The sequence below is a fragment of the Ranitomeya variabilis genome, chromosome 3 (genome assembly GCF_051348905.1).
Source record: "Ranitomeya variabilis isolate aRanVar5 chromosome 3, aRanVar5.hap1, whole genome shotgun sequence".
Classification (NCBI taxonomy): domain Eukaryota; kingdom Metazoa; phylum Chordata; class Amphibia; order Anura; family Dendrobatidae; genus Ranitomeya; species Ranitomeya variabilis.
In genome coordinates, this window is record NC_135234.1 from 410,603,409 (window position 1) to 410,628,355 (window position 24,947).

At 41.3% G+C, this 24,947-nt stretch overlaps 1 protein-coding gene across 2 annotated transcripts in view; it reads right to left on the reverse strand.

The window, feature by feature from the left end:
* Positions 1-3,816: 3,816 nt before the first annotated feature.
* Positions 3,817-24,947, reverse strand: part of MMP28 (matrix metallopeptidase 28) — a 102,740-nt gene continuing 81,609 nt past the window's right edge. For both annotated transcript variants that reach the window (XM_077296269.1, XM_077296268.1), the window contains exons 4-8: positions 20,246-20,464; positions 12,880-13,122; positions 8,623-8,763; positions 7,836-8,003; positions 3,817-4,381 (exon numbers count right to left, since the gene is read on the reverse strand). In XM_077296269.1, coding sequence (XP_077152384.1) covers positions 4,008-4,381; positions 7,836-8,003; positions 8,623-8,763; positions 12,880-13,122; positions 20,246-20,464 — 1,145 coding nt within the window. In that variant the 3' untranslated portion in view covers positions 3,817-4,007. The remainder of the gene's footprint in view (positions 4,382-7,835; positions 8,004-8,622; positions 8,764-12,879; positions 13,123-20,245; positions 20,465-24,947) is intronic.

Below are 24,947 nucleotides of genomic sequence, written 5' to 3' on the forward strand. Positions count from 1 at the left end.
CAGGGCCTCTCTGCGACAAAACGGCCCCTGCTCCAATCTCTGAAGCATCCACCTCAACTTGAAAGGGAAGCGAGACATCAGGCTGGCACAAAACAGGCGCCGAAGTAAACCGACGTTTCAACTCCTGGAAAGCCTCCACGGCAGCAGGAGCCCAATTAACCACATCGGAGCCCTTCTTGGTCATATCCGTCAAAGGTTTCACAATGCTAGAAAAGTTAGCGATAAAACGACGGTAGAAGTTAGCGAAACCCAAGAACTTCTGAAGACTCTTAACTGACGAGGGCTGAGTCCAATCAAGAATAGCTCGGACCTTGACTGGGTCCATCTCCACAGCAGAAGGGGAAAAAATGAACCCCAAAAAGGGAACCTTCTGTACCCCAAAAAGACACTTTGAGCCCTTGACAAACAAAGAATTTTCACGCAAAATTTTAAAGACCATCCTGACCTGCTCCACATGCGAGTCCCAATTATCAGAAAAAAACAGAATATCATCCAGATAAACGATCAGAAATTTATCCAGATAGTTCCGGAAAATGTCATGCATAAAGGACTGAAAAACTGAAGGGGCATTAGAGAGCCCAAAAGGCATCACCAAGTACTCAAAATGACCTTCGGGCGTATTGAATGCGGTTTTCCATTCATCCCCTTGCTTAATGCGCACAAGGTTGTACGCACCACGAAGGTCTATCTTGGTAAACCACTTGGCACCTTTAATCCGGGCAAACAAGTCAGACAACAGCGGCAAAGGATACTGAAATTTGACAGTGATCTTATTTAAAAGCCGATAGTCAATACAAGGCCTCAAAGATCCGTCCTTTTTAGCCACAAAAAAGAATCCCGCACCAAGAGGGGAAGAAGACGGACGGATGTGTTCTTTCTCCAGAGACTCCTTGATATATGAACGCATAGCGGTATGTTCAGGTATCGACAGATTAAACAGTCTTCCCTTAGGAAATTTACTGCCTGGAATCAAATCTATTGCACAGTCACATTCCCTATGAGGAGGCAATGCACTGGACCTGGACTCGCTAAAGACATCCTGATAATCAGACAAGTACTCCGGAACTTCCGAAGGCGTAGAAGAAGCAATAGACACAGGCAGGGAATCCTCATGAATACCACGACAGCCCCAACTAGACACTGACATAGCCTTCCAGTCAAGGACTGGATTATGGGTCTGTAACCATGGCAGCCCCAAAACAACCAAATCATGCATTTTATGTAGAACGAGAAAACGTATCACCTCGCGGTGTTCAGGAGTCATGCACATGGTAACCTGTGTCCAATACTGCGGCTTATTTTCTGCCAATGGCGTAGCATCAATACCCCTAAGAGGGATAGGATTTTCTAATGGTTCAAGAATAAAACCACAGCGCTTAGCAAATGAGAGATCCATAAGACTCAGGGCAGCACCTGAATCTACAAACGCCATGACAGGATAAGATGACAGTGAGCAAATCAAAGTTACAGACAGAATAAACTTAGGATGCAAATTACCAACGGTGACAGGACTAACAACCTTAGATATACGTTTAGAGCATGCTGAGATAACATGTGTAGAATCACCACAGTAGTAGCACAAGCCATTCCGGCGTCTATGAATTTTCCTCTCATTTCTAGTCAGGATTCTATCACATTGCATTAAATCAGGTGCCTGTTCAGACAACACCATGAGGGAATTTGCGGTTTTGCGCTCCCGCAACCGCCGGTCAATTTGAATAGCCAGGGACATGGTATCATTCAGACCTGTGGGAATGGGAAAACCCACCATAACATTCTTAATGGCCTCAGAAAGGCCATTTCTAAAATTAGCGGCCAGTGCACACTCGTTCCAATGTGTCAGCACGGACCATTTCCGAAATTTTTGGCAATACACCTCAGCCTCGTCCTGGCCCTGAGACATAGCCAGCAAGGCTTTCTCTGCCTGAATCTCAAGATTGGGTTCCTCATAAAGTAAACCGAGCGCCAGAAAAAACGCATCAATATCAGCCAATGCCGGATCTCCTGGCGCCAACGAAAAAGCCCAATCCTGAGGGTCACCCCGTAAGAATGAAATAACAATTTTTACTTGTTGAGCAGAGTCTCCAGATGAACAAGGTTTCAGGGACAAAAATAATTTACAATTATTCCTGAAATTCCTAAACTTAAATCGGTCTCCTGAAAACAGTTCAGGAATCGGAATCTTGGGTTCAGACCTAGGATTTCTGGTAACATAATCTTGTATACCCTGCACACGAGCGGCAAGCTGGTCCACACTTGTAATCAAGGTCTGGACATTCATGTCTGCAGCAAGCTTAAGCCACTCTGAGGTAAAGGGGAAAAGAAAAAAAAAAAAAAAATGAGAGAGGGAAAAAAAAAAACCTCAAAATTTTCTTTCTTATAATCCCACTTCTGCAATGCATTAAACATTTAATACAGGCCTGGCATACTGTTATGACCCCAGTGGACAGGGTCTCAGAGGAACGTGTAAGTCTGCAAGATACAAAAATCCAGCTCATAGGGCTGTGGTAACTGGGTTGACCAAATAGCTACTCCTAACGCCAACACTAGAAGTAGCCGGGGATCATGCCTACGGTGATCGCTAGATGACTCGCGCCAGCCGGAGAATCTAACTACCCCTAGGAGAAGAAAACAAAGACCTCTCTTGCCTCCAGAGAAAGGGACCCCAAAGCAAGATACAAGCCCCCCACAAATAATAACGGTGAGGTAAGAGGAAATGACAAACACAGAAATGAACCAGGTTCAGCAAAGAGAGGCCAGCTTACTAATAGCAGAATATAGCAAGATAACTTATCTGGTCAACAAAAACCCTATAAAAATCCACGCTGGAGATTCAAGAACCCCCGAACCGTCTAACGGTCCGGGGGGAGAACACCAGCCCCCTAGAGCTTCCAGCAAAGGTCAGGATACAGATAGGAACAAGCTGGACAAAAATACCAAACAAAACAAAAGCAAAAAGCAAAGAAGCAGACTTAGCTTGAAAAACAGGAACCAGGATCAGAGGACAAGAGCACAACAGATTAGCTCTGATTTCAACGATGCCAGGCATTGAACTGAAGGTCCAGGGAGCTTATATAGCAACGCCCCTGAACTAACGGCCCAGGTGAGGATATAGGAAAAGACAGACGCTCCAGAGTCAAATCACTAATGACCACTAGAGGGAGCAAAAAGCAAAATCACAACACAGGTCATCATAACAGTCTCCCTCACACTAGCCGTCCCCCGTCCCTGTGCAACCCTGGACCGAACCAGGTACCGGACCTCAGCTTTAGAAGTAACTCGCGTCTACACTTCACCACAACGGGCGTCCCCTCCCAGATTGGAGTCTGCACTCGGTCTTTGGTGCTTGACTTGCGACGGTCGTCTATCGGGCCAAGGTGGATGAGGGCTGGGCATCATGTCTTGACAGATGTAGCCTGGCTCACGGGTCTTGACCGATGCAGGGCTAGACCTCAAATCATGATAGAAGCAGTCTGGCTCGTGGATACTGACAGTCATCTGGGTCCTGATTAATGGCGTGTGATGCCCCGGCTGGTGACTCGGTCACAGAGTCTCTCAGCACTCGTCCTCCTGGTCTCACTGACTACTCACTCTGGTCTTTTATATCGGTAAGCTGTCTCACAGGTGTTACCTGACCCTATGCTCCCTTTGGACCTGGTCTTTCTGCAACACTTCCTTTTTCTTCTAGTTCTGCAGGGTTCCATTTGAGCAGTAGGTGACAGTCTCCGATCACAAATGATGCACACCGCCGGAGAATTTCATCTTCCATTGTACACTCTCTTACATGACAATAGAGGAAGTAAAGCTGAGAACAAGTTTGAGTTGAGGGTTTTTATTAGGAAATATGTCAACAGCAAAGAAAGTGTAAAGTAATAAATAAAAACATTTTTCGAGAAGACAGTCACCTTAAATTTATTGTGCATTTTATGCAGATAGTCAATTGGAAATGGTCAGCATACAATACAGGGATCTTTGGGAATTTATCATTAATTACAAATGATTACCCATCAAGAATTTTGGCAGCCAAGCCAAGATAAGTCTTGCATCCACTTCCCAGAAGCAGTGACTTTAAGTTTGTCTTGGTCAAATGTCCAGTAGTTTTCACCTCTGAAAAAGTAGATTGAACCATTTGGATGGTTTAGTGCTGCATTTGTGTTGTGAGGGATGCCTTTCCAGTCTTGAAGACTTCGCGGGTAATATGGCTCCACTGTTAGTGATTTTTCATTAAAAACATAGTACTTGTCCCCTTTAAAAATTACCAAGTGTCCAAGTGGATAAAAATATAGAGCTGTGTCAGGATGGCGGGGGAGTCCCTGATCACTGCACTTACGAGGAAAGCCGGCGTCTAGTCTAGAACCTTTATATCGCCAACATCTACCACCTGGAAAACAAGGCAAATAAAATCATAATTAATATATGCACATACCATACAGTAATATGCACTCCTATTACTATGCGACACGTGTACTTAGTATTGTTAATATTTTAATTCTTATCATTCACAAAGAATCTACGGTGAAGAAGGGACCAAACACATGTAGCAAAAAATTGTATCACATATGCGTATACTATTAGAGTATTACAGTATTTACAGTGGCGTTAGAAAGTTTATGAACCCTTAAAGAATTTCCATATCTCTGCATGTGCAAATTGCCTCTTCTGAATTAATGAGGACTTAACTCTATAGCGCCACCTGTTGGAAGTAGCGATCCTACAAGTCACAATCAACCCTCTAACGAGTCGTGCAATATGACTTGTTAGAGGGTTGATTGTGACTTGTAGGATCGCTACTTCCAACAGGTGGCGCTATAGAGTTAAGTCCTCTTTTATTCAGAAGAGGCAATTTGCATATTTAATTTCCCAGAGGAGCATTGTACGGCAAATAAGCCTCCTTACCTTGACAAGCCAGAGATGGTATGTCACTCTCCATAAGGAGAAACGATACCCATATCTCTGCACAAATTTGACTTAAAACTACATCAGATTTTCCCAAATAAAAGTCCTAAAAGTAGATAAAATAAACCAAATAAACAGATGAGTAAAAAATATCATATTTTGCAATTTTCATTAATGAAAATTATCTAATATCAGATGTCTGTGAGTGACAAAAATATGTGAACCTTTGCTTTTTGTAACTGGTGTGACCTCCTTGTGCATCAATAACCGCATCTAAATGTTTCTGTTAATTGCTGATTAGAGAAATTTTAACCCATCCTTACCTAACTTCAATTGTTATGTTGGTGGGTTTTCTCCCTTTGGCTCCTTCCAAATCATTTCTACAGGATGAAGGATGAAGACTTTGACTTAACCATTCCAAAACTTTATCCATTCTTTTGTAGAAACGACTTTAATGCCTCCAGTTGCTTCTTGCTCTTGATATTCAGTTTATGGACAGCTGTCCTGACATTTTCTTTAGAATTAGCTATGAATTCAGAATTCATTGTTCCATTAAGCTGTTCTGGCCCAGGTGCAGCAAAACAGGCTAAAGCAATGGTATTATCACCACCGTGTTTAACACATGGTGTGGAATTTTTATGCTGTAATGCAGTGGTTTTCTCATTTAAACCCAAAAGCCCCATTGTAGTCTCATCCATACATAAAACATTGTTCCAATAGCCTTCTGGCTTGTCTATGTAATCTATAGCAAACTGCAGAAACACAGCCATGTTCTTTTTGGAGAGCAGTGTCTTTCTTACAATCTTGCCATGAACATTATTGTTTTTCAGTGTCTTTTTGATGATGAACTAATGAAGATTAGCTAATGTTAATGTGAGAAGGGCCTTTAGTTGCTTAGAGGTTACCTTGGGTTACTTTGTGACCTTGTTGACTATTAAACACCTTGCTCTTGGAATGATCTTTATTGGTCAACCACTCCTGAATATGGTAATAATGGTTTTGAATTTGCTCAGTTTGACTACTATCTATCTGTAGATTGTTTTCCAAACTCTTTAGAGATGATTTTGTAACCTTTTTCAGCCCAATGAGCCTAATCAACTCTTCTTTCAAGATTTTCATAAATCGCCATTGCCATGTCCATAAATGTATCGTGAAGATCAGACTTTGATAGATCACGGTTCTCTAAATAAACAAGTTGCTTACTCACACCTGATTGCCATCTAATTGATTAACACCAGACTATAATGTCACCTTCAAATTTCTGCTAATCCTAAAATTTCACATACTTTTGACATTCACAGACACGCTATATTGCATCATTTTCCTCAATAAAAAAATGACAAGGTACGAAATTTTTTCTAATTTCTTTGATTTGGTTGTCTATATTGTTTAGGACTTTTGTGAAAAAATCTGATGTAGTTTTAAAAATATATACAGAAATATTAAAAATTATGGAAGGTTAACTTTCAAGCACCACTGAAAATTGCTTTGAAATGCATGTTCCAGTAATATACAACCTGCTTATTTAGCAGTTCAGAAAACATGCAGTAAATTGAGCTAATTTCATGCTAGAGGCAATAGACCCTAGTTATTAATTCCTGGTGACCACAACAAAGACCTCCTATTCTCAGGACAAGTAGGGTTGCTAATTAGGATTGGTTCCCATGGCACTTTCATGTTTTGCTTACTAGTCTCAGCGCCCTTTGGTCTGTGTGTGGCCTGAGCCTTGTGTGTATTCCTAGGCAGCGACTGCTTGAGTGATTTTATCTCTATTTATTTGGACTGCTTGTTCTGTGGAAGGTGTGGAAGTTCAGTAATCAATCCCAAGTATATTAAAATAGTCACTAATCCACTAGAGGTGCACTAAGATTTAGAATTACTGTCCTAAAATATGTATGTTCACAAGGCAGCGAAGTTGGTGCACGTAATCCACCATTATCAAAATGGCTCAGGTGGCATGAAAAACATGGCATTTGGGACGCACTTCTCTCCTTCATGCGCCTTCTTACTGGAATACTGTACAATTATTTTGTGTCCAAAAATTATGCACAATACGAGTATAATAGGATTTCAGTTTAGCCATCACCCCTTTACTTGAAAATCTTTATAATCATTGACATAGGCAACTACCTAAAATTCATAATCATGTTAAATAAAAGTGGAATACATAGCACAAATTATTTTTTTAGAGAGGGAGTAGGAGGACAATTTGTAATAGAGTTAAGTGATTTGTCCTTGAAGGCATTGTCCACTCCCAGACAACCCTTAACAGCTTCTTAAAGGGAATCTGCCACCAGGTTATTTCTATGTAATCTGAAGACAGCATGCTGTAGGTGTTAAAACACAGATTTCAAGGATGCCTCTCTTATCAAGCACCTTGGTTTTGTTTGCTTGCAATGATTGTTTTAGTACCAGGAGCTTATCATTGCTGGGCACAGCAGCTGTGCATACTAGTCCGACACGCCCCCTCCTGTGATAGGCACCTCATTGTCTATAGGCATGGTATATACAGAGCCTGGTGTGGGCGGGGTTAGCTTTCTCAGCTCTGCTGTATTGCTAAATCTAAAACCTCTGATTGTGACAGAACGGCTGCACCCAGTAATCAAATTGATACATCGTAGGATTCAGTTTCTGTTTGCCTACATCAGGCTGCTCTCAGATGAGGTAGCACAAATCTGCTGACAAATTCCCTTCAAAAAACACTGTCACATGACCATTTCAGCCAACTGGAGATGCAGCTTTCATGGGACATTGTTTATGTCATGTCATCACCAAGAGACACAGCCCAGAAAGTGTGGAAACAGTGACAGTCCAGGAGGTAAATATGTTGGTTTTTATGCTGCACAGCTGAGCTGATAAGAATGGGAAGCCCAGTAGTGGAATGCATAAATCTCTATCAGATTTTTTAATGGAAAGATTATTACAAGTTTTTTTTTAACCTTTGAAGAAGTAGAATTTTCCATCTGACCCTGACACGGCTGCAGCTTCAATAAATGCCGGCAACTTCTTCCACCTCTGTTGTGTAAGCTGTGGCTCGGAGACATTCCCACCGGGGGACATCATCCAATAACTGCGACCTTTAAAGATGTACACTGTTTGCTTCAAATCTGTGCAACAGATTATATGAACATGATTATAAAGTAGGAAAACCTACATTTATATAGGATCTTTGTATTTCTTATTAGTCACAATACATTAACAATTCTATTTATTGCACCAGCCCCACACAGAATACATGATCATGTTCCAGACAGTAAAAATACATGTCGTATCAAAAGTACGATTCACTGCTCCAATAGTATAGTAAGGTAGCTTGAATTAAAAAGGTCATATTTCATATGATTGTAATAAATATGTATTAAAACATGAAGAAATTAAATAAATACTATAATAGTCAGAATTTCGAAAATGCACTTGAGTAGAATAGTAACTGGGTTATAAAGCAAAAAAGCCGAACCAATAAATGAAATGTTTCCAGTCATGCAGTGATACAACCAGGGAATATAGTGCTGTAATAGATGGTAAACTGGAAGGGCAGGAAGAAAATACTATGGTAGATGCATGTAAAAGGTGCATGGAATCTATGGGATTGTATACATTTATGATTTTTTTTACTGCAACCTATAAGGTTGTATTAATTCATTGATGCTGATTACTTCAATTAATAAATAGAAATTAGGTAGAATCTCACATTAATCTTATGACCTTCTCAACTATAACGCTTACCCCAAGTTATGGCATCAAACATAGATCGGCAATAATAACCCTTCCTTTTAGCTCTTGCTTCATTGTTGTCTGCACTCCAGTCTTCAAACATGGAAAAATCTTTCCCAGGGCGTTGCACAAGTCTACCACTGGAGGGAGCTCCTGATTAAAATAAAATAATAATCAGAGGAACTTTCCAATAAGATACAAGTCGTCACAGCATCACATCCATAGAACACGTTTAATATCATAACCATGGTCATTATGGGGTGTGTAAAGGCTTTAAAAACAGTTTTTTTTTTCTTTTTACAAGGATTTACTGTACATCCAAATCTCTAATGTATGCAAATCATGAAAAACACACCCAGACTCATTTCTCCTCAATTATATTGTCCTGACATCTGGCAAATCCAACAAACTATTACATGGTATGTCTTCAGGGTGGAGCACGCTTTATTCCACTAACACTTGGCATTGAGCATACCAACATCAGGCTATTCCTCTGCTAATTGGAATTGGAGCCCAAACATAAAGCTTTCTACAATTCTTCTAACATGGATGGTTGATATTTCATGCACGTCAGTCCTCAGTTGTCCCATCCTATGAAATTGTGTAGTCGGAGCGAATACATGGATTAATGCTTGTAATGGACATTTCCAATAATTACAAGTGGTGTACACATTGTTTTGGCTACTAAGTTTACATTGCTGAAGGTTTGTTTGTTTGTTTAAGTCACTATAAAAGTAAATTTTAATAAGCTCAGTGCAATGAAAGCAACACAAAAAAGTCCTACACTCACTTTCTGGATTCGGGGACTGTTGGCAGCACAGTGCAGAAGCGCACAATTGGTCCACAAGGTGAATAGAGGCATTTTATTTTTGTTGTTCAACTGTAGGATAATTAATATAATCTTTAATAGCATGGGACAACCCCTTTAAAGGGAATCTGTTAGCAGGTTTTTGCTACCTCATCAGAGGGAAGTATGGTGTAGGCAAAGAAACCCTGATTTTAACAAGGTATTACTTAGTTTACTGGGTGCAGCCGTTCTGACACAGTTCTTAAATTTAGAATGCAGCAGAGCTGAGAGAGCTAACCCCGCCCACACCAGGCTCTCTCTATAGACAGTGAGCTGCTTATGACAGAAGGGGTGGAGTCGGACGAGCGCCCACACACCAACAAGTCACAGCAATGTTAATCACCAGGTGATAAAACCTGCAAAGTAAGTAATCAACAGCACACAGCCTGACATGTGACACATCATTGAATTCAGAGTTTTAACCCCTACCTCATGCTGTCCTCAGATTACATAGCAAAAATCTGCTGACAGATTCCCTATAATAATGTACACAGCCTTTTTACTGCTCTATTACCTTTCTACAGTACCTTAGTATACCTCTGGTGCAGAGACAAAGTAACTTTTTCTGGTGGATTTTTTTCTAAGATACAAAAGAAAAAAAAAACTTTTTTTTGTTTGTTTGACTTTATGAAGTTTGCTGCTGGTTTTTTTTTTAATACAATAATGCCTGATCAATAGAAATATCAAAGAAAAATGAGCCGGCATAAAAGCACCATTCGGCTCTGAAACAAAAACCTAAACTACAGAAATAAAAAAATGAAGGCAGCACACCTTTTAGAAAAAAATGAAAATTGTAGTTTAATAGCCTATAAGGCCTCAGCGATGTCTAGGTTTTACCTGAGAACATTTTTCTTTTTCATTTATTTATTTTTTTAACCAAAGCATCGCTAAGCCCCTTTAGGCTATTAAACTACAATTTTCATTTTTTTCTAAATGGTGTGCTGCCTTCATTTTTTTATTTCTATTTAGAAGATTGGTCAATGCCTGTTAGGTTTTTGGCACCCAAATTCTGGTATGGTTGGCTAGTGCGGCTTTCAACTTTCTTTTTTTCTATAAAAGAACATAGTTACTGGATGTGGTAAAGCTTAGGTGGTCAGACAATGAGAGCTTTCATTCAGAGTACAGAGAGATGATTATTAATTAGACATTAGGCGCCCTCCTCCTCAAAGAGAGCGACAAACTATTCTCATTCATTGATCCCTTTCATGTCGTTTCTAACATTTGTATTTATTTTAAACAGTTAATAACAGAAATGTCCATTTTATTATTGATACTAGCAGAAGAGCCTGGCGTTGCCCCGACATAGTAACTGTGGTTAATTATAACACATTATAATGATTATCCTCCATCTCATAGTCCCGTACCCATATACCCATCATACATATCCTCCATCCCATGGTCTCGTGCCCATATACCCATCATACACATCCTCCATCCCATAGTCCCATGCCCATATACCCAGCATACACATTCTCCATCCCATAGTACTGCGCCCATATACCCATCATACATAACCTCCATCCCATAGTCCCGTGCCCATATACCCATCATACACATTCTCCATCCCATAGTACCACGCCCATATACCATCATACACATTCTCCATCCCATAGTACTGCACCCATATACCCATCATACATATCCTCCATCCCATGGTCTCGTGCCCATATAACCATCATGCACATCCTCCATCCCATAGTCCCGTGCCCATATACCCATCATACACATCCTCCATCCCATAGTCCCATGCCCATATACACATCATACACATTCTCCATCCCATAGTACCGCGCCCATATACCCATCATACACATCCTCCATCCCATAGTCCCGTGCCCATATACCTATCACACATCCTCCATCCCATAGTCCCGTGCCCATATACCCATCATACACATCCTCCATCCCATAGTCCCATGCCCATATACCCATCATACACATCCTCCATCCCATAGTCCCATGGCCATATACCCATCATACACATTCTCCATCCCATAGTACCGCGCCCATATATCCATTATACACATTCTCCATCCCATAGTACTGCACCCATATACCCATCATACATAACCTCCATCCCATAGTCCCGTGCCCATATACCCATCATACACATCCTCCATCCCATAGTCCCGTGCCCATATACCCATCATACACATCCTCCATCCCATAGTCCCATGCTCATATACCCATCATACACATTCTCCATCCCATAGTACCGCACCCATATACCCATCATACATCCTCCATCCCATAGTCCCGTGCCCATATACCCATCATACATATCCTCCATCTCATAGTTCAATGCCCATATACCCATTATGACATCATCTTCGCCATGGCAACTTATTATGACATCATCGTCACCATGGCAACCATTATGACATAACCGTCACCATTACAACCTATTATGACATCATCGTCGCCATGGCAACCATTATGACATCATCGATACACACACACGTTTTTATATATATATATATATATATATATATATATATATAGATAGATAGATTGTTGTGTCAATACATACATTCTCTACATTATTTTATTACTTAGTATTCATGCTGTAATATTATATATGATGTATTGGTTTATTACATACTTTACATTCTGCTAGATTTTATTGCACCAATAAACATCTGAGACTATCAGCACGGTAGCTCAGTGGTTAGCACGGTGGCTTTGCAGTGCTGGGCTCCTGGGTTCAGACCGCACCATGGATAACATCGTCAGGGAGTTTGTATGTAATTCCTGAATTAGCGTGGGTTGCCTTCAGGTACTCAGGGAGCTTAGATTATGAGCCCCAATGGAGACAGTGATGGAGATATCTGTAAACTGCTGCAGAATATCTTGGTGCTATGTGAGTGTAATAAATAAATTACCCTCACCTGCTATTTTAACAATAGATTAAATAAGATGCCATTTTCATTTATTACCGCCAGTTAAATGTTGTAAGAGCCAGTAGTTATCCCCCTGTGATCCCCTCATTAACATAACTGGTTGACTATGCCTGGTACCATCTCTGGAAGGAAAATGTGCACATTTCCAGTACCAGTAACTCTTACAATTAAAAGCTGATTAGGTGAAAACAGATGACCAGCAGGTTTAGCCAGCACCAATACATGTAGAATTTCTTGCAAATGCCCATTTGATGACTGATCAAATCATTTTTGCTGGCCTAAAAGTAATCGCTGTCAGTAGAACTCCCTGTACAAGTTGTGAGATGTGCTGCCTATAAAACTGTTTGGGGGCCAAATGATCATGTTAGCAATATTCACCCCCATAGAGATTGCAATAACCCATGTGATAGGACTTTTAATAAAGCACCAATTGACAACTACCCATGTGAAATGCCATTTAGATAAAATCATAAATATAATATCTGTGACAGGCATTGTTCATAATAAACAGTAAGGATTTACCATAGAGCATTTGGATAGCCAAAATATCATCAAAATTCAGGACATATTCTTTGCCTAATTTCTTGTAATATGGAGACATAAGGGAATTTTTGAAGAGTGAGTGTTGAAGCCCAAGTGTGTGTCCAATTTCGTGAGCCAAGACAACAAACAGATTCCTGCCCTTCCCATTCAATGACCAATGTTCAGCACTGTCAAAGTGAGCTTCTCCTCGTCTTGGAAAGAAGGCATGTGCCAAAGCGCCACCTGTTAAAATAACATGGAACCAGTTATTTAATCTTATGAAGCCATAAAGGGATTGAACACTTAAAGGTTAAAACAAAACCTTTTAGAAGTCGGTCTATTGGAAGACTATGACAGAATTTGTCTATTTAATAAATGTTAATAAAGTATCTGTCTATTCTAGAATATCTGTCTATTCTAGAATATTTGTAAAAAGAGAACATTTTATCATTAAAATGGGTGTTTTGGTATTCTTAAATTTCTTTCATTAGTTAGACGGAATGGAAATAAGCAAGTTTGCAATTGACTTGCTTTTTCTATCTGATGTTATACTCTTGCAATAAAGGCTTTTATCCTTTATAGTGTGCAGCTGGTTTTCATGTATTCTGACCTCTAGTGCCTGGCCAAGAGTCTGCAGTATGCCGGAGTCACACTAGAGCGTAATACAGATGAGTGCTATGTGAGAAAACATCGCATAGCACTCGGACCAATGTTAATCTATGGGGCAGCTCCCATCATCCTTTTTTTTCTCGGCCGTATTATACGTGCGAGTGAAATTGCAGCATGCTGCGATTTGCACCGTATATCGGCCGAGGCCCGCCAATGAAAGTCTATGGGTGCGAGAAAAACTCACACACCACATGGACCATCAGTGTTGTGGATTCTGTTTTTGGGCTCCCTCTGGTGGTTACAACTGGTACTGGGTGACTTTGGTGGGTTGCGGCCTCTGGTTTCCATCTGTCCATCAGAGGCTGGGTGTTTCCTATTTAACCTGGCTTTCCTGTCATTCCCTTGCCGGCTATCAATGTATCAGTGTGTCTCTGTTACCTTTGCTACCTGCTCCTAAAGCCTTCAGGACAAGCTAAGTCTGATTCCCCTGTTTCATGTTTGCTTTCATGCTTTTAGTCCAGCTTGCAGATATGTAATCCTCTGTTGCTGGTTGCTCTAGTGGGCTGAAATTACCACTCATGTACCATGAGTTGGCACATGAGTTCAAGTAATTTCAGGATGGTATTTTGAAGGGTTTTTAGCTGACCGCGCAGTTCACCTTTTGTATCCTCTGCTATCTAGCTTAAGCGGGCCTCATTTTGCTGAATCTGTTTTCATAACTACGTTTGTGCCTTCCTCTCATTTCACCGTCATTATATTTGGGGGGCTGCTATTTCTGTGGGAATATTTCTCTGGAGGCAAGATAGGTCTATTATTCTTCTGATAGGGGTAGCTAGATCTCCGGCTGGCGCGAGACGTCTAGAGTCCCCCCAGGAACGTTCCCCGGCTACTGTTTGATGAGTGTTGAGGTTCAGGATCACGGTCAGCTCAGGTTCCATCACCCTAGAGCTCGTCCTGTATTTTCCCGTGTTATGTGTTAAATTCCCTGCCATTGGGAATCATGACAGTATAGCCGGCCCACAAAGTGTTAATTGTTTGGGCTGAAGCAGGAGAAAAAGAAGTGTTGAAGGGAATTTTTTTTTTTTTCCCTCAGAGTTTTGCTGCCTAGCCCTTAATTGCTGTCTAGCTGCTTCTTACCTCCTCTTAACCCTTGAATGGCTCTGACCTTAGCTGTTTAACATGGATGTCCAGAGTTTGGCTTCCAGCCTGAATAATCTTGCTGCAAAAGTTCAAAACATACAGGATTTTGTTGTTCACACTCCTATGTCTGAACCTAGAATTCCTATCCCAGAGTTTTTTTCTGGAGATAGATCTACCTTCCTGAATTTCAGGAACAATTGCAAATTGTTTCTTTCTTTGAAATCTCGCTCCTCTGGAGACCCTGCTCAGCAGGTCAAGATTGTAATATCTTTCCTGCGGGGCGACCCTCAGAATTGGGCATTTGCATTGGCTCCAGGGGATCCTGCATTGCTCAGTGTGGATGCGTTTTTTCTGGCACTGGGATTGCTCTATGAGGAACCTAATCTGGAGATTCAGGCTGAAAAGGCTTTATTAGCCCTCTCTCAGGGGCAAGATGAAGCGGAAGTATATTGTCAAAAATTTCAGAAATGGTCGGTGCTTACTCAGTGGAATGAGTGCGCCCTGGCTGCAAACTTCAGAGATGGTCTTTCTGAGGCCATTAAGGATATTATGGTGGGGTTCCCTGCGCCTACAGGTCTGAATGAGTCTATGACTATGGCCATTCAGATTGATCGGCGTTTACGGGAGCGCAAACCTGTGCACCAGTTGGCGGTGTCTTCTGAACAGGCACCTGAGACTATGCAATGTGATAGAATTCAGTCCAGAAGTGAACGGCAAAATTATAGGCGGAAAAATGGATTGTGTTTTTATTGTGGTGATTCAGCTCATGTTATATCAGCATGCTCTAAACGCACAAAAAGGGTTGATAAATCTTTTGCCATTAGTACTCTGCAGTCTAAGTTCATTTTGTCTGTAACTCTGATTTGTTCACTGTCATCCATTTCCGTCGATGCCTATGTGGATTCGGGCGCTGCCCTGAGTCTTATGGATTGGTCATTTGCCAAACGCTGCGGTTTTAGTCTGGAGCCTCTGGAAGTTCCTATTCCTTTGAAGGGAATTGACTCTACACCATTGGCTATGAATAAACCGCAGTACTGGACACAAGTGACCATGCGCATGACTCCCGTTCATCAGGAGGTGATTCGCTTCCTTGTACTGTATAATTTACATGATGTACTAGTGCTTGGTCTGCCATGGTTACAAACTCATAATCCAGTCCTGGATTGGAAAACAATGTCTGTGTTAAGCTGGGGATGTCAGGGGGTTCATGATAATGCACCTCTGATTTCAATCGCTTCATCTACTCCTTCTGAGGTCCCTGCGTTTTTGTCTGACTATCGGGATGTTTTTGAGGAGCCTAAGCTCAATTCGCTCCCTCCTCATAGGGATTGTGACTGTGCTATAGAATTAATTCCTGGCAGTAAGTTCCCTAAGGGTCGTTTATTTAATCTGTCAGTACCAGAGCATACTGCCATGCGGAATTATATTAAGGAGTCCTTGGAAAAGGGACATATTCGTCCATCTTCGTCCCCTCTGGGAGCAGGTTTTTTTTTCGTGGCTAAAAAAGACGGTTCCCTGAGGCCTTGTATAGATTATCGCCTTCTGAATAAGATTACAGTCAAATATCAGTATCCATTGCCATTATTGACTGATTTGTTTGCTCGCATTAAGGGGGCTAGGTGGTTCACTAAGATAGATCTTCGCGGTGCGTATAATCTTGTGCGGATAAAGCAGGGTGATGAGTGGAAAACCGCATTTAATACGCCTGAGGGCCATTTTGAGTATTTGGTAATGCCTTTTGGACTTTCTAATGCTCCTTCAGTCTTTCAGTCCTTTATGCACAATATTTTCCGTGAATATCTGGATAAGTTTATGATTGTGTATTTGGATGATATTTTGGTGTTTTCTGATGACTGGGAGTCTCATGTTCTACAGGTCAGGAAGGTGTTTCAAGTCCTGCGGGCCAATTCTCTGTTTGTGAAGGGCTCAAAATGTCTCTTCGGAGTCCAGAAGATTTCTTTTTTGGGGTACATTTTTTCCCCTACTACTATTGAGATGGACCCCGTCAAGGTTCAGGCGATTTGTGACTGGACACAACCTACATCTGTTAAGAGTCTTCAGAAGTTTTTGGGTTTTGCTAATTTTTATCGTCGGTTCATTACCAATTTTTCCAGTGTTGTTAAACCTTTGACTGATTTGACTAAAAAGGGTGCTGATGTTGCTAATTGGTCTCCTACGGCTGTGGAGGCCTTTCAGGAACTTAAGCGCCGGTTTTCTTCTGCTCCTGTGTTATGTCAACCAGATGTTTCACTTCCTTTTCAGGTTGAGGTTGATGCTTCCGAGATTGGAGCGGGGGCGGTTTTGTCACAGAGAAGTTCCGATGGCTCGGTGATGAAGCCATGTGCGTTCTTTTCTAGAAAATTCTCGCCCGCCGAGCGCAATTATGATGTGGGTAATCGGGAGCTTTTGGCCATGAAGTGGGCATTTGAGGAGTGGCGTCATTGGCTTGAGGGTGCTAGACATCGTGTGGTGGTCTTGACTGATCACAAAAATCTTATTTACCTTGAGTCTGCCAGGCGTCTGAATCCTAGACAGGCTCGTTGGTCGTTATTCTTTTCTCGTTTCAATTTTGTGGTTTCATACCTGCCAGGTTCAAAGAATGTGAAGGCGGATGCTCTTTCCAGGAGTTTTGTGCCTGACTCTCCTGGAGACTCTGGGCCTACTGGTATCCTTAGGGATGGGGTAATATTGTCCGCCGTCTCCCCAGACTTGCGACGTGCATTGCAGGAGTTTCAGGCGGATAAACCTGATCGTTGTCCACCAGAAAGACTGTTTGTTCCGGATGATTGGGCCAGTAGAGTCATCTCCGAGGTCCATTCTTCTGTGTTGGCTGGTCATCCTGGAATATTTGGTACTAGAGACTTGGTGGCCAGGTCTTTTTGGTGGCCTTCCTTGTCAAGGGATGTGCGCATCTTTGTGCAGTCTTGTGAAGTGTGTGCTCGGGCTAAGCCTTGCTGTTCTCGGGCCAGTGGGTTGTTGTTGTCCTTGCCTATCCCGAAGAGGCCTTGGACGCACATTTCCATGGATTTTATTTCAGATCTCCCTGTCTCACAGAAAATGTCCGTTATCTGGGTTGTGTGTGACCGCTTTTCTAAGATGGTTCATTTGGTACCCTTGCCTAAGTTGCCTTCCTCCTCTGAGTTGGTTCCTTTATTTTTTCAGAACGTGGTTCGTTTGCATGGGATTCCGGAGAATATCGTTTCTGACAGAGGATCCCAGTTTGTGTCTAGATTTTGGCGGACATTTTGTGCTAAGATGGGCATTAATTTGTCTTTCTCGTCTGCATTCCATCCTCAGACGAATGGACAGACAGAGCGAACTAATCAGACCTTGGAAACTTATTTAAGGTGTTTTGTTTCTGCTGATCAAGATGACTGGGTTGCCTTTTTGCCACTGGCCGAATTTGCCCTTAATAATCGGGCTAGTTCTGCTACTTTGGTTTCTCCTTTCTTTTGTAATTCGGGGTTTCATCCTCGTTTTTCCTCTGGTCAGGTGGAGCCTTCAGATTGTCCTGGAGTGGACGTGGTGGTGGACAGGCTACATCAGATTTGGAATCAGGTGGTGGACAATTTGAAGTTGTCTCAGGAGAAGGCTCAGCAGTTTGCTAATCGCCGTCGCCGCGTGGGTCCCCGACTTCGTGTTGGGGACTTGGTGTGGTTGTCTTCTCGTTTTGTCCCTATGAAAGTATCTTCTCCTAAGTTCAAGCCTCGGTTCATCGGTCCTTATAAGATCTTGGAGATTCTTAACCCTGTGTCTTTTCGTTTGGATCTCCCAGCATCGTTTGCTATTCATAATGTGTTCCATCGGTCGTTATTGCGGAGGTATGAGGTGCCCGTTGTTCCTTCGGTTGAGCCTCCTGCTCCGGTGCTGGTGGAGGGAGAATTGGAGTATGTTGTTGAGAAGATCTTGGATTCTCGTGTTTCCAGACGTAAACTCCAGTATTTGGTTAAGTGGAAGGGTTATGGTCAGGAGGATAATTCCTGGGTGGTCGCTTCTGATGTTCATGCGACTGATTTGGTCCGTGCCTTCCATAGAGCTCATCCTGATCGCCCTGGGGGTTCTCGTGAGGGTTCGGTGACCCCTCCTCAAGGGGGGGGTACTGTTGTGGATTCTGTTTTTGGGCTCCCTCTGGTGGTTACAACTGGTACTGGGTGACTTTGGTGGGTTGCGGCCTCTGGTTTCCATCTGTCCATCAGAGGCTGGGTGTTTCCTATTTAACCTGGCTTTCCTGTCATTCCCTTGCCGGCTATCAATGTATCAGTGTGTCTCTGTTACCTTTGCTACCTGCTGCTAAAGCCTTCAGGACAAGCTAAGTCTGATTCCCCTGTTTCATGTTTGCTTTCATGCTTTTAGTCCAGCTTGCAGATATGTAATCCTCTGTTGCTGGTTGCTCTAGTGGGCTGAAATTACCACTCATGTACCATGAGTTGGCACATGAGTTCAAGTAATTTCAGGATGGTATTTTGAAGGGTTTTTAGCTGACCGCGCAGTTCACCTTTTGTATCCTCTGCTATCTAGCTTAAGCGGGCCTCATTTTGCTGAATCTGTTTTCATAACTACGTTTGTGCCTTCCTCTCATTTCACCGTCATTATATGTAGGGGGCTGCTATTTCTGTGGGAATATTTCTCTGGAGGCAAGATAGGTCTATTATTCTTCTGATAGGGGTAGCTAGATCTCCGGCTGGCGCGAGACGTCTAGAGTCCCCCCAGGAACGTTCCCCGGCTACTGTTAGATGAGTGTTGAGGTTCAGGATCGCGGTCAGCTCAGGTTCCATCACCCTAGAGCTCGTCCTGTATTTTCCCGTGTTATGTGTTAAATTCCCTGCCATTGGGAATCATGACACATCAGTGTGACATCCGTATGGCATCCGTATGCAATGCGATTTTAACATGAGCTTTTACATAGAGAGAACTGCTGTATGTAAAAGCTCATGTTAAAATCGCACTGCATACGGATGCCATACGGATGTCACACCGTTACTAGACGCGAGGAAATCACATCCTCGCATTGCAAACGGATTACATAAGGATCACTGTTCAGGAACATTTGTGCGATTCTTGGCTGTCAAAAATTTTTATACGGCAAGCGTGACTCCAGCCGTAGTTACATTCCAGGAGAGGGGTGAACTCTTAGCATCCCAGCTTGCTCTCTCCAGCCCATTCATTTCTATATAGGAGTTAGCTGCCTCACCACCCTCCTCCTTTCATCTTCTGAAGAGACACAGTTATAAATCACCAGCCCCCAGCTCTCACTGCAGTTCTCCCAATCATGGCTCTCTACTTTTGCTGTCTGGAGCCCTGTGCTTGTTCAAATTCTCTGGTCTCTCTATGTGTACTGATACCCAAAGGTGTTATAGCAGAATTTGTAATGGGCTTTATAGTTCTACTAATAATACAGTTCTATTCAGAGTTGTCACTTGATAGAGAACCCACCCTGCTAGAAACCAGAAAATAGGGAAATTGTAGGGAGATTGTATTGCTCTAAAGTGCTCAAGAGACAACTTTAGAATATCCCTTTATTCAAGCTTCTGATCTTGTATTCCAAAAAATACATATTGTATATTAGAGCAATATCTTGTTTTTTAATCAAAGCTTACAAGGAGTAATGGAATACCACCTGGTCCATCAAATGCATGTCTGGCGCCATCATTGTGCTCTCCATCAAAGAATGCCAGGCGAATATCTGCAGAATCTCCTGTGGCTTCAGAGAATGCCAAGGAAGAGACATTACCCCATAACTGAAATGCTGCTTTAACAGCCTGTCGCACTTGATGCTGGGACAAATACCAAGGCCAGTTCAGAATCTGATAGGTTAGATGACGTTTGTACCATTTACCTGTAGGACAGAAAGAAATATGGGTAGTAAACATATGGATGGGTGTGAAGCAGACTTGCATCGAGAGGTTTCAAAAGGTTGCTTACAACTGAAATTCACACATTAAACACATGAAATGCAGGTTAGCGATCCAATAATACTATTTGATCTAAAAAATGTTTCCTAAACTCATAATCTCGTCCTAAAGAAAAAAAAATACTGCTTGGACTATGCAGAGTATTAGCATCATTGTCCCATCTTATCAATGTCTGGTATTAACATTTGCACTACAAACTTAATCCAGTTTATAAGACAGCATCAAATATGTAATACTTAAAGTAGACCAGCCATACTGTAACCTATAATAGCTTTATGAAGTGTTAGGAAACAAAGTAAAAACACTTTGTAATATACAATATATACATAATATTAGAAAAGGCAGCACAAGAGAAATGAAGCCTGTAATGATTTGTGCAACAAATGCAATATAACAAGCACTATACACAATGGATTTTGCTTTGTGGTTGGTGATACTTTTTTTGTACATGCTACGTGTTGTGAATAAGACATTTTTTAGTATTCTCATCAAGAGGCATACACAACTTTCAGTTGCCTGTGTGCCAGTGAAAAATGTAATGTGTCACAGATTGAAGTACATTTCTACTAAAATATATGCCATGTTTCTGGCATAAAATATAGTAAATATATTGCAGATTTTCCACACACTGTGCTAGACCATGCTCCTCCCTCTAAGCACTACCTAGTTTTTTAAAAGTTTGCAGAGGAAGCATTAAAAAAAGCCAAGAGCTGAAAATTTTCTGTGCAGCTATGGATTGTGGCCAGTAGCCACAAAGTCACGTACAGCTGGCATTTTGGTTTCCATTGCTGAGCAGTGATGCTTAGAACAGGCGTGGTGCTTCTTAATAAATTTAGAGCATTTCTTTGGTATTATTGCCTCAACCCCTTGATGACGCCAATTAAGCGAAACATGTCGCAAATGCTATGAGCTGGTATTCTGTTTCAGTTAGCAAATCAGAATATTTGTAATTTTCCCCCAATAGGGAGCATCTACCTTATGGGGTTTTTACTTTCCTTTGTAAAACATGTTAGGTTATAAGTTGAACTCAGTGGACTTAATTCTAGTTTCAACCTTAGCAAGTAAGGTATGTTACTACTGCGTTAAAAACAGCAATATTCAGCCTTCTCATGTGGAAAAACAGTTGCAAAACCTTTGCCTGATCTACAAAAAATACATTTTTTGTTACGCCCTCAAGCACTCAAATGTTAGGTTTTGCAATATGATTCATGTCTGGTCACAGCAACTGAAGATCTTGGCTTATTTAGCTGACATGTTTGTTGAATGATGAAGTATGACATGCTTTGACATGAGCTTCAGCAATAATGTCATTCCTATGACTCAGCACACAGCGTTTCAGCACATGCCTCTAGTAGCTACAGCTATTCTATTTCTTCTATTACATATCAAATATAGACAAACACTCCAAGTTCTACCACCTTGGATTGTACGTGCGTAGGATTTGACAAAGGTGTAAAATATCCAGAATTAAAACAGAAAACTGATGACTGACTCCTGACAATTATCTGAAATGTTCTAGAACATCTGAATTCAGAGCCATACTTCCTATGTACAGATCTTTTCAGAGTTAGGTCATACATATATGTTCAGGTACTTCTGAAAGTCTACTAATGCTAACCAAGCAATTAGCAAAAAAGTAATACAGAAAAATGTCATGAAAAAGTTAATTCATAACTCTTACTGTCAAAAGTATGTGGACACCCTTCTATTTATGGAGTTCATTTGTTTCAGCCTCACCCATTGCAAAGAGATGCATACAAGCAAGCACGCCACCATGAAACAATGGTGGCAGTACGGCCATGCCTAGTCACATGTCAATGTAATAGGTTATCTCCTTAGACACTAGTCACTTTGGGAAATTTTTGACCTGCCTTGGTCATCTGTAAGTGCCATCATCAAGAAGTGGAAGTGACCAGGAGTTAACGACAGCTAAAGCAAATTCATAGAACGTGGCTACCAAATTCTGACTTGGATGTTGTTTAAAAGTCTCTCCATACTCTGCTTCGAGAAATGAATTTTTATAGCTGAGCATTTGCATACTGGCCAAAGATCACCATATAAATACCAACAGTAAGATGGATTGGTGTAAAGGATGCCTCTGGAGCAGAGGAAACATATTTCCTAGAATAATTAGAAATATTTCACCCTTTGACAGTCTTATGAACAAACCTAGCATTGGAGAAGCTCCAGAGAACAGTCACTACCCTAATACTATGAGGCTTTTGTTCTAAGAACCCATTATCGAATTAAGGATAATGTTAAAAGCATATTGTACAATTCTCTAAAATTGTCCTTCTGCCAACAGGTCTGAGAAGGCCCTTTTCTGTTTCAGTGATCCTGTGTACAAATTGACATCCATAAAGTCACGGTTTGTCCCATTTTGGTGCATGATCTCACAAATGCCATTTTGGCAGAATAAGCATAAAATAGTACAGACACACTCAATGGTGTGGAAAAGCTCTCCTAGAAGAGTGAAAGGTGTGATAACATACTAAGATTCCCTTTTGTTTTAGAATGTAAGGTTCAAAAAGCTTACATAGTTGTGAAGATCATGTGTCCACATACTCAATGTCTAGTTGAACATAACCCTTTTATATTGCCAAAAGCAGATGAGTAGCATTGCGGTGTTGTAATTACAGTTGGACATGAATTACTGTAATTAGGCTTCTCATAGTGCTGAAGAGCATCATAACAAGAGTCATGATGTGAAATGGGCCCGTAGAAATATGGTCAAAAGGAAAAACAAGTGCTTGGAACTCCCATTAATCCCAAGAATAGGACTTTGTAGAGTCTTGTTTAAATGGAGCTATGGTCCTGTGTTCGCTTCATTCATGGTATATAGCACTGCTGGAGAAAGCGTATCACAGTGTTTTGCTTTTTCTGGCAGTTCCATAAAAGATGCTTAAGTAAATGTCTATATGTTCCATCTCTGCTCCATTCTAATGAGGCTCTGGAGAGTCAAGTTCTTTGGATCAGTGGGACTTCCACTGGTTGGATGCCCGGAGATCAGTGCATTATCCCTTAACTTGCTTTTTAATTATCATTATTGTGATTAATCTGAAATGTTCATCATTTAATTTTTTCTATGAAGTACAAATGCAGTGTAAAATGATTGCATATCCCAAGGTCACAAAGTTCTCTTCTAGCCCTCCACTCAGTCACAGTTTCAATTGACCTGTGTCACATGACTTTTGTATTACAAATGCATGGAATCGACATTTTGTACCGCTATAGTCTCTGGGCCCTAATTTGGTCAATAGCGGGGGAAGACATATATGGTTCCTATTGTACACTTCAAAACCAATAGGAGAGTAAAGAGAGTTGTACATGCGTGGCCACACTCCAGTATAACCTGTGTGAGAAACTACTTCATCAGCCATGAGCATTATGTTATAAAATATTACAGGATATATTATATTATACATTTTAAAATATCGCATCACTAAAATTGAAAACAAGTCAGATAATCATTTGTTTGCATGCATAGGAGATATCACTGATGGGTAATTTATTCTGCCTATATTCACGTCAGGCAAAGAATCAATACTCAATGTCCCAGTGAGTCACTGAACTAGTTACAACATGGTGAGGTGTAGGGACAACATGAACTCTCACAATAGAGTCTAAATGCATGTACTCATTACAGGACTAGGGAATGCTGATTGCTAATGGTTCCTCAGGTAATGCATTTATCACCCATTTATCTTAAGGGTTCATTACTGACCTCTTCCTGCCCTTTTATTATACATTTTGTAATTAGCAGCCAAGGTTATATGCTCCCCATAGCTATTTTCAGCCCAGTCTCTTTGATGTTCTTTATGCAGGTGTCAGTTTCAGATGGTGTTTGTGATGTTTAGTGATACACATTAGTACAGTACTTATGGAAGAACATGATTCAAAGCATGCTGCTAAATGACATAGAATTACGTACAGAAACCATGAAAACAGCCAGAAGTTGGGATTGAATAACAATTCTAAATAAGTAGCATTAAAATCGTGAGTCCTTATGTAACAAATAGGACTAGGTTCGTAGCTGGGGAAGGCTGACCGGTGTCCTTGGTGCACTCCGGACACTCCAGAACGAGACTCTGCCTTGGGCTCAGTATTTAGATCAAGGCATGTACAACAAACTGAAAATTTGTCCCAGGAGAAGGAAAACTTAACCAAGTCTCTGACTATATATAGCCTTATCATAAACATCTTATATGAGAATGTCACACAGTATATATCATATATGTAGCACAGTTGTTCTCCTAAAGGTCTTGACCCACAGCATGGAATCCAAGTATCAAACCACGCTAGACTGAAGTACACAAGAAGCAAAAGAATATGTGCTAGAATAAAAAAAGTTTGTAAGAACAAATTGATCAGCTGCATTCTCAGAACAGCAAATAATATTATCCGTCA